The sequence below is a fragment of the Tupaia chinensis genome, unplaced genomic scaffold (assembly GCF_000334495.1).
Source record: "Tupaia chinensis unplaced genomic scaffold, TupChi_1.0 Scaffold000561_1, whole genome shotgun sequence".
NCBI lineage: Eukaryota > Metazoa > Chordata > Mammalia > Scandentia > Tupaiidae > Tupaia > Tupaia belangeri.
Window position 1 is genome coordinate 4381150 of NW_006160074.1, and position 10491 is coordinate 4391640.

The window sequence follows — 10491 nt, forward strand, 5'->3', positions numbered from 1 at the left end:
GAAAGAATAAAGAATGGACAGATAGGTAGAAAGGAATTTTAGGCATTTTTGACAGAGTCTCACCACGCCACGATCCTCCCACCCCAGTCTCTCAGGTAGATAAGATGACAGGCTTGCACTGCTGTGCCTAATTGTCCAGCAGGTCCAGGATTTGAACCTGGGCCTTCCATGTGACTCCAGCATTGTTCAACAGTGTCTTACTGACTGTACCGCTGAGGCTGGGTCATATTTTTTGTCTTAAAGGAGCCTTACTGTATATTAAGGATAAACACACTCAGTAAAACTCATCTCTGAATTGTCAATGAACAATCCCATTTCCAGCCTGAAATAGAAAACAGAAAAAATAGTAAAGAAAATCTCAATCCTGAGAGTTTAAGAACTTGGCTCTGTTAGTTAATTAGAACTGGCTGTTTTGTTCACCATCCGTGTGAATTTCAGCAACTTAATCTCAGAGTCTGTTTCTGCTTGGATTTTTTTTTTAAATAATTATTTTAACTTTATTTATTTATTTATTTAATTTTAATTTGACCACAGAGGGACAGAGTGGATATTGAGAGAGAAAGAGAGAGAAAGGGAAAATGAGAAAACAAACTGCCAGGTCTGGGACTCGAACCACAGTTGTTGGCCATATGAAGTCCAGTGCCCTTAATTACCATGCTACCTGCTGGCTCCTCTGCTTGGATATAAAAATTAAAAAAGGAACTAAAACAGCTACTAAAGTGGAAGCTTGGAAGGCTACTCTAAGAATTAAGCAGGAAGGGGCCAGCGGGTGGCATGGTGGTTGGGGCACTGGACACTCCCACATGGCTGACCATGGTGGACCTGGTGGCTTGCTTTCTTACTTTTCCTCTCTGTCTCTAGTCAAATTTAAAAAATAAAAACAAAATTAAAAAAAAAAAAAAGAATAAGTAAAATTAAATAATTCTTAAAAAAAAAAAAGAAAAGAAAAGAAAAGAAAAGAAAAGAAAAGAAAAGAATTAAGCGGGAGCCAACAGGTGGCGGGTGGTTAAAGTGCTAGACTTCTACATGGTCGACCACGGGTCACGTATTGGAACTGGCACATATGCATGCGTGCTCAAAACCCCAGAAGAATGGATTTTGGTGTGGCCACCCCCCCTTAGGAGGTATTTCTCACTTTCTCTCTGCCTCTCTCCAGTAAGTACAGGTGCCCTATAAGAAAACTCTAAAAAAAGAAAAAAATTAAGTGAGATGGGTTGGGTCCGTGTTCTGGTGGTTTAGAGAACCAGATAGCAACATGGCTGACTCGGGGTTTGAATCCAGCCTTAGCAGCTTGAAAGACATACTGGGAAGATGTGTGTGTGTGTATAAGCCCCAAATCCTAAAAGGACATTTAAATGGAGAAGGGACTACAGAGTGACCACACTCCACTGGAGAGTGCTTTCTCCCCATCCTGCAGGTGAGCATACATGTCCTCTGGCAAATTAAAAACAAACAGGATTAAGTGAGAAAATGCTTGTAGAGGCAGTACAACCCCTGTACATACGAAATATCATTTTGTTTTTATTTACCTGTCTCTATCAAATACTAACTAAAGCCACAATCTTTTTGTTGTTTAAAGTAAGAGAGAGAGAGGGGTACTTTTTATTTTTAAATTAAAAAAAAAAATATTCCAAGGGACATGCATACTTGTCAGAAAGAGAAAGGGCACCCTCCCATGGAAAATGGTCACACCATACTCCCTTCTTCATTTCTCCATCCTGGTAGGATTTGGGGCACACACATATATGTACCTGGCATGTTTTTCGAACTGTGGAGTCTTGAACCACATAATAAGTTATGTGGGATCCAGTGCCCTTAACTAACAGGCTACTGGCTCTCCCAAGAGAGGTATTTGTGACAGTCTTGCCATGCCAAAATTCTCCTGCCCCAGACTGCCAATCAGTGAGGACCTCAGTGAGGGTCACTGTGCCCAAATCCGGGCTTCCCACGCAGCCTCAGATACCACACAGCAGTGCCCTCCTGTCTGTGCCACTGCAGCTGGGCTGTATGGCCACATTCTTTTGTTGGAGAAAAATGAAATGTATTCCTATTTGATGAACAGGGGACTAGACCCTAGAGTGCCAATGCTAGCTGTATAACTACAAATAGTAAATGTTAAACACATTAACATACAGTACAGTTTACTTTTAGATCTTCACGTTAGTGTGCCAATACCCAGTGAAAACAGAAATGCCTATATATGCTTACCTCAATTCCGAAGTACTGATGTCCTTTTCCCAATACGGCATCCACATATTCTGAGACCAAATCCACAGCTTCTTCTAAAAGGTCATAGTTTAAATATAGACGAAGCAATTCAGCAGCATCGACCTTCTGCAAAAAGTTAGTAATTAAGAATATTATACGGGGGGGCCAGGAGGTGGCATGACCTTTAAGGGTGCTGGACTCCCACATGGCCAATGGCGGTTTGAGTCCCGGACCTGGTGGCTTGCTTTCTCACTTTCCTCTTCTCTCTTTCTATCTCTTTCTGGTCAAATTAAAATAAATAAATAAAGAAAAATAGATTAATTCTTAAAAAAAAAATTATACTGGGCCAGCAGGTGGTATGGAGGTCAAGGTGCTGGATTCCTACATGGCCAACCATAGTACAAATCCTGAACCCAGTGGCTTGAAGATCATAATCAATTGATAAATGTTTATTTTAAAAAAAAAGATATATTATGTCCTCCTATCTTTCTTAGGCAATGACCAAAGGATGCTGGATGTCTGGTCCCCTAGCATTTACATTTCTCAATATAATAAACGAGTGTCTTGGTTTCCTCATCTGTATTTTAGGGTAAAAGTGGGATTCTCTAGAGGCCAGTTATCGCTAGGTATCTGGGAGGCTCTTATCTGTTAAAAGGCATTCCTCACTGTTCTGTGATCTAAGACATATTTTAACTTCTCCCTATTTCAGTTTTCGAATTAGTAAAGTCAACAAACCTCTCCAAGGATGCTGGGTACTAAAGTGACAATACGTTCACATTAATTCGCAGAAATATATGAATAACAAATATAAAAGGAGTTCAAAGAGTCACCAATTTTATTGCATTCATATATATATATATTTTTTTTTTGGAGAGATTTTTGCCATAGGGCATGTGCACTTGCCAGAGAGATGGAGAAAGACAGAGAGATAGAAAGTAAGAAATCATCCCCCGGGGTGAAGGCCATGCTGCAATCTCTTCTTTTCCATTCTCCTCTCAGGATACTGGGCACACATGCACATGTGCTTGGCGCTTTTTTTTTTTCTTTTTAAGAATTATTTATTTTAATTTTATTTATTCTTTTTGTAGAATTTATTGTATTTATTTTATGTTTTTCAAGTTGACCAGAGAGAGAGAAAGAAGAAAAGTGAGAAAGCAAGACACCAGGTCTGAGACCTGAACCCCATGTGGGAGTCTAGCTGTCTTAACTACCATGCCACCTGTCAGCCCTTTAATTGTTTTTTTCCAAGACAGTTTTTTTTTCTTTCTTTTTTTTTTTTTTTTTTTTTTTTTTTTTTTTTTTTTTAAAACAACTTCTCCACCAGAAAGACAGACATAAAATGAGAACACACACCCTCACCCCCATCTCCAGGGATGGCCACACCACAATCTCTTCTCCAGTCTCCTCACACACGCCAGCTTTTTTTTTTCTTTAATAATTATTTTATTTCACTATAGTTACATATTTATTTTAATTTGCCCAGAGAGGGACAGAGAGAAAGTGGGGGAAAGAAAGCAATCTGCCAGGTCCAGGACATGAACCATAGTCGGCCATGTGGAAATCTAGCACTCTTAACTACCACGCCACCTGTCCCGCACCCCCCATGAGTTTTAAGTTGCCAGGTCTGGGACTCAAATCAGTCGACTGAGTGGGAGTCCAGTGACATAACCATTATGCCATCTGCTGGTCCCTCATTCATTCATTTCTTTAATTTGACCAGAGAGAGGCACAGAGAGGAAGAGGGAAAGTGAGAAAGCAAACCACCAGGTCCAGGACTCAAACTGTGCTCAACCATGTGGGAGTGTCCAGCACCTTAACTACTACGCCACCTAGGGCCCACCCTTCCCATCCCCTGGTGTTAATTTTTTAATTTTATTCAACTTCCTTCCTTTCTTTTAATTTGACCAGGGAAGGAAAGAGGGAGAGAGTGAGAAAGAGAGAGAGAGAGAGAGAGAGAGAAAGAGAGAGAAAGAGAAAGTGAGAAAGCAAGTCGCTAGGTCTGGGACTCGAACTATGATCAGCCAAGTGGGAGGCACCCTTAACCACCACACCACCAGCTATCCCCCACAACCCTGAGTCAGTTTTTTTTTTTTTTTTGGAGAGGTTTTCACTGTAGGGCGCGTGCGCTCACCAGACAGACAGAGAGAGACATGAAGACAGAAAGCGAGAAATCACCCCCCAGGGGGGATGGTCACGCCGCAATCCCTTCTCCTCCATTCTCCTCTCGGGGTCTTGGGCATGCACGCACACGCGCCCGGCGCGAGTTTTAAGCCACCGGGTCCGGGACGCGAACTGCGGTTGACTACGTGGGAGTCCAGCGACATAGCCATTACGCTAACTGCTGGTTCCCAACCCTGAGTCAGTTTTAAGCCTCTGGGTCTGGGGCTCAAACCGTGGTCAACTATGTGGGAGTCTAGCAATATACCATTACGCTGCAATCTGCTGATTCCAGAGTTATTGATTTTAAATCTGTATCTTATTTGTATTTAATTTAGGGTGAAAGAAAAGTGATGCACTTTTGATTTGGAAGCACTGTATTATTTATGTTAGGTACACTTGCTATAGCCTCATGATTTACTTATTTATTTTAGAGACAAGGTCTCACTATGCTATCCAGGCTAGCCTCAAACTCATGATCTTCTTGCCCCAATTTCCTGAGTAGCTGGCATTAGAAACATGCACCCTGACACCTGGCTCCTATATTCTGATTTGATCACATCTGATTACCTTTACTACCTTTTTAAGTTTCGCCACGAAAGCACAAATGGGGGAGGGAGTGGAAAAGCAGGCCCCCTGGGGTATGGTCTCGCTGCAATCACTTCTCTTCCAATTCTCCCTCCTTTCAGGGTTTTTTCAATGTGCCCAGTATTTTTCAAGCCACTCAGTCCAGGATTCAAATTGTGCAGCTGGTCATGTGGGATCTGAATACCTTAACCACCAGGTCATGGGATGGTCTGCTTTCTCTACTTTGTAACTTAAAAGAACAGACGAACGTTCCTAATTTTAACCTTAAGATTCTCTTTCCTCAGTCTGCCCAAAGTGGATCAGATATAATACGTCTCAAACTAAGACATGCACAAAATTAAATTAGGAGCATGTTACGATGTAGATTTGGCTCCCAACCCCAGATAATTTGACTCTGTAAGTCTGGGATGGAGTCCAAGAATCTTAATTTTGAACTAGCCCATCAATTAAATAATCCTGATGCAGATGGTCCAAGAACCTAATTTTGACAATCAACTTTAAAGAACTCTGTTGTAGCTGAAAACTAGTCTGCCCACTGCTGTGAAATTTTTGTGCAACCAATAGTAATTACTGTGTTATGCTAGCCTCATAGTTCTAAATATAAATTCATTGTTTAGTGTGCACATAAGCAGGCTTTAGCCTCATTACTATGCTGTGGAATCGGAAATGTACTATGTGTAGAACTGAAGTTGAATTCTTAGTATTTTTGTCTACGATTGAGAAGTTGCCCAAAGTATATAAGGCAGTGTGTTCTCATAAATTATCACTCTGGTTTTCTTTTTAATCATCTCATGAAGCTATTCAGCATGATAATGAGTTGGTTCCCACTCTCTACAAGTTCATGTATATATGTATGTCTTTTATCACAAAGAGCATGTGCACATACTCAAGAGAGAGCAAGAAAGAAACAGGGAAGGAGGGAGGGAAAGTGAGAGTGGAGAGAGGCAGAGAGAGGAGAGAGAAAGCAAGCATCTCCAAATGGGCTCTGCCATGCTGCAATCTTCTCTCCAATTCTCTATCCTATCAGGATCCTGGACATGCATACACACGCCCAACGTACAGCTGAGGAGGCTGGGATTCAAACCCGTTGTTCATGTGAGATCTGGCTCCTTCTGCCTAACGCTAACCCCTGTGCCATGGGTCCTGTCCTCTAAAGTTAAGACACCACTTACCTTGTAACTGTTTATAAGCCAATTAGGCAGAGGCACTCCATGAGATAAGAGCTTGTTTATTACACAGTGATGATACAAGTTATTCTGGACTTTGTACCTTTCCAGGAAAGTTGATAATAGTCGCCATGCTTCATCTGTAGCACTTAAAAAAAAGCAAAAAGGGTAATTTCAGATTCTTTATCGATATTTTTAGCACCAAAGTATGTATTTATAAAGAAAAATCTTTAGACTCTCACAGTGAATCAATAATAATTAATAATGTAGTAATCAATATGACTAACGGCAATATGACTTAGGAAGAGAGTACTATATACTGGATGACTTGGTTTATTTATTTTTTTAAGAGAGATTTTTGTTATAGGCTATATATGCTTGCCAGAGAGACAGAGAGAGAGATACAAAGTGAGAAATCACGCCCCCACAGGGGGGATGGCTACATTGCAATCCCTTCTCCTTTGTTCTCTCAGCATTTTGGGCACGCATGTACACGTGCCCAGAGTGAGTTTAAGCTGCCAGGTCTGAGTCGAACCACGGTTGACTAAGTGGGAGTTCAGCAATGTAACCATTATGCCATCTTCTGGTCCCTGTTTTCTTCCTTTATTTTTTTTTTAAAGAGAGATTTTTGCTATGGGGCGCATGTGTTTGCCAGAGACAGAGAGAGACAGAGAGAGAAAGTGAGGTCATCCCTTAGGGAGATGGTCACACTGTTATCCTTTCTTCTCCATTCTCCTCTTGGGATTTTGGGCACACACATACATATGTCTAGATGAGTTTCAAGATTCCAGGTCCGAGACGTGAACCACTGGTTTACCCATGTGGGTGTCTAGCACCTAAACCAATACGGCACTTGTTTGCCCCAATTTGTTTTATTTTTCTCCCACTAATTACATGATTGACTATATAATTTATTTAAGTCTTTATTTCAGGATTTCTAAAACAAGAAAACTGGCTCAGGTCACTGGATCCTAAACTTCATCAAGCATTAGAATCATGTAGAAGTTCTGGCTAAAGACTAGGGTGCATTATTTTTCAAATAATGGTTTAATATTAAACTATTTATTTAACTCCATTTGTTATTATTGTTTTTAATTTGACCAGAGAGAGACAGAGAGAAAGGGAAAGCAAGAAAGCAAGCTGTCAGGTCTAAGACTTGCACCACGGTCAGCCAAGTGGAAATCCAGCACCTTAACCAGCAAACCACCTGCTGGCCCCTCTCTCTATATTTTACGTTTTTATTATTTCCTCCATGAGAGAGACAGAGAGACCGGCATCCTCAACAGGGTCTTCATGCCATGATCTGCCCCCGCCGTGCCTCAGGCAGCCAGGATCAAGCTTGGTATGTCATGTTACTTCAGCGTGGCCATCATAGCTGGCTTCATGATCTGCATTTTAGTCAGTGATTCTGAAGTACTAACTTAGAAGTTGAAAACTAATGTGGGAGACCTTCCAAATTCTCAAATGTTATTACTATCCTAAACTGCGAACCTGCATGACACAAATTGTAAATGTAGTTTAGGAAGGGAAATTTGCTGAGGATTAGGATTGTTAAGAAAGATTCCGAAGCAGGGACCAGCAGTTAGCGTAATGGCTGTGTCGCTGGACTCCCATGTAGTCGACCACAGTTTGCGTCCTGGACCCGGTGGCTTAAAACTCACGCCAGGTGCGTGTGCATGTGTGCCCAAGATCCCGAGAGGAAAATGGAGGAGAAGGGATTGTAGCGTGGCCATCCCACCTGGGGGGTGATTTCTCGCTTTCTATCTCTCTGTCTCTCTGGCGAGCGCAAGCACCCTATAGCAAAAACCTCTCCAAAAAAAAAGAAAAAAAGAAAGATTCCGAAGCAGAAACTCAAGGAAATTCAGGTAGACACCAATTGGGTGCGCTTGCAAAGTAAATGGAGAGAGATCTGGAGAAGCTGTGGCAAACACTGGAGGTTGGTGAGTGGCTCAACAGTAGGCAGATACAACTGTATGAGGACACTATAAGCTAGGGATGGTGGTACACACCAGGAGCCCAAGCTACTAGGGAGGCTGAGGTGGGAGGACTGTAATACAGTAAAACCGTGTCTAACTGCCCAACACAGAGAGAAAATAAAAAGGACAGTGTAATGACAATCATATAGTCATTAGATGCAGTGGGGAAAAGAAACATTGGACTCTGAGACCAAGAGAATGGAGACTTCCACTTGTAAGAGCACCTCTCCTTGATAAGCCTCTAAGGAGGGAGTTACAAAGAACGAGGCAATTCATGGACAATGACATCTTGGACAATAAATGATATGACGTCATAAATCACAATCTTTTAGATTCTACAAAACCTTGGCCAAAAAAATTAAGGAAAAAGGAAAAAGTCTGCATAGGACAATTTAATCAAAGAGAGGTACAGTATAGAGACAGGCAGACCCACCCAGGGCCAGGTGAGCACCAGTGCTATACCTGGACTCCTTGGTAGTGATGACAGATGAAAGCTGATTGGCTGCTAGCCAGGCCCAGGCTTCTGCTTGCGCTGCTTCACCTCCAAACTGCAATTTGATGCATCTGCAATGAAGATGGGTCCACAACAGTAAACTAATTGCTGAAACGTACTGCTATTTTGCTACTAAAATTAGAGAGAAACGAGAACAACTTAAGTTTAGCTCTTGTCTACTGTTCAGTACTCAAAAAAAAAAAAAAAATATTTTTAATTTGGGGGCCAGCAGATGGTGGTTAAGGTGATTAAGGCAGCTGAACTCCCACATGGCTAACTGTGGTTCAAGTCCCAGACATGGCAGCTTGCTTTCTCACTTTCCTTCTGTCTATCTATCTCTGGTTAACTTCAAAAAATAAAATAAAATAATGACAATGAATAAAATAAAAATAATTCCAAAAAAAAATTTAAAAAGCTTTTTCAGTTCATAAACCACTTGACTAATAGGTATAAGGTAACTTTTTTTTTTTTTTTGAGAGGTTTTTGCTATAGGGCGCGTGCGCTCGCCAGATAGACAGAGAGACAGAGAGACAGAAAGCGAGAAATCAACCCCCAGAGGGGATGGTCACGCCGCAATCCCTTCTCCTCCATTCTCCTCTCGGGATCTTGGGCATGCACGCACACGCGCCCGGTGTGAGTTTTAAGCCACTGGGTCCGCGACGCGAACTGCGGTCAACTACGTGGGAGTCCAGCAACACAGTCATTACGCTAACTGCTGGTTCCCAGGTATAAGGTAACTTTAATAAGAAATACTTTTCAATAATGTCCTAAAAGACCAAAGAGACTGTATTATATGCCTTATCTAAAATAAACACAATTGTTCAACTCAGGTTATTTGCTCTTCTGATTCCTTAATGGAAGCTATGAATCAAGATTAAATTTGCTCTCAGGTGTGAATGCTTGCTGGACAGAGACAGAAAAAGTGAGATAACATTCCTGGGAGGATGGCAATGCCACAATCCCTTCTCTCCATTCTCTTCTTGGGATTTTGGCTAGGCATACTCATGTACCTGGTGTGTTTTTCAAGGCACTAGATCCAGGATTTGACGTGCACAGTTGGCTCTGTGGGATCAAGCCACCTTAACCACCATGCCACTGGCTGGCTACTCAAGAATTTTTGTTTAATGCAAAATCACAAGCCACTTAAAAACAACAGAAACAAACAAAATCACTGCATGTATTAAACAAAACACCTTGTTACAACTACAAATGACCTACTAGCTTGTGATTGCTGCTTTACGCTGAACAGTAAGATGATACTTTACATTAGACAATTAAGAGACTACAGGGGCTGGCAGGTGGCGTGGTGGTTAAAGACACTGGATTCCCACATGGCTGACTGAGGTTTGAGTCCTGGACCTGCAGGCTTGCTTTCTCACATTCCCTCTCTCTGTTTTTCTCTCTCTCACTCTGCTCAAATTAAAATAAGTAAGGTAAAATAAAGTTAAATAAAATAATTATTAAAAAAAAAAAAGAAAATTAGAGACTATGAAAAGAAAATGTTATACGTACTTGAAAGCAAGTCCCTCAAAGACAGGTGTTAAGGGAAGCTTGAAGGTCTGACACAGTGATATGGCAGTGTCAAAAAGGCCAGCCTGGACCAAGAGAGTGACCATCTCCTCTGCTGATGAACTTCCTGTGGAAATGGAGAAAGGCTATTTAGTATCCACAGGCACATGCAAATGAGAACAAAGACTTTAGCTTTGTTGATGAACGAATAGCTGAGTAGTAATCCCAGACACTGGATCCATCTAGCATATTAAGTCCACTGTTAGGCCCTAACTTCTGTTTCTGGTACTGACAGGTTGGATGGTTTAACTGCTGAGTTCCCACCTGCAATTGCAACTGCTGAAGGATCATGCTGAGCCAAAGTGAGGCGAATGCGAGCCAAGGAACACTCTTT

At 41.6% G+C, this 10491-nt stretch overlaps 1 protein-coding gene across 1 annotated transcript in view; it reads right to left on the minus strand.

Moving 5' to 3' along the window:
- The window catches only part of NUP160 (nucleoporin 160), a gene marked incomplete at its 5' end in the record, with an annotated part of 92848 nt that overhangs the window by 9021 nt on the left and 73336 nt on the right, over positions 1–10491 (minus strand). The window contains 5 exon segments of the mRNA XM_027775432.1: positions 2209–2334; positions 6126–6267; positions 8558–8659; positions 10101–10224; positions 10422–10491. Coding sequence (XP_027631233.1) covers positions 2209–2334; positions 6126–6267; positions 8558–8659; positions 10101–10224; positions 10422–10491 — 564 coding nt within the window.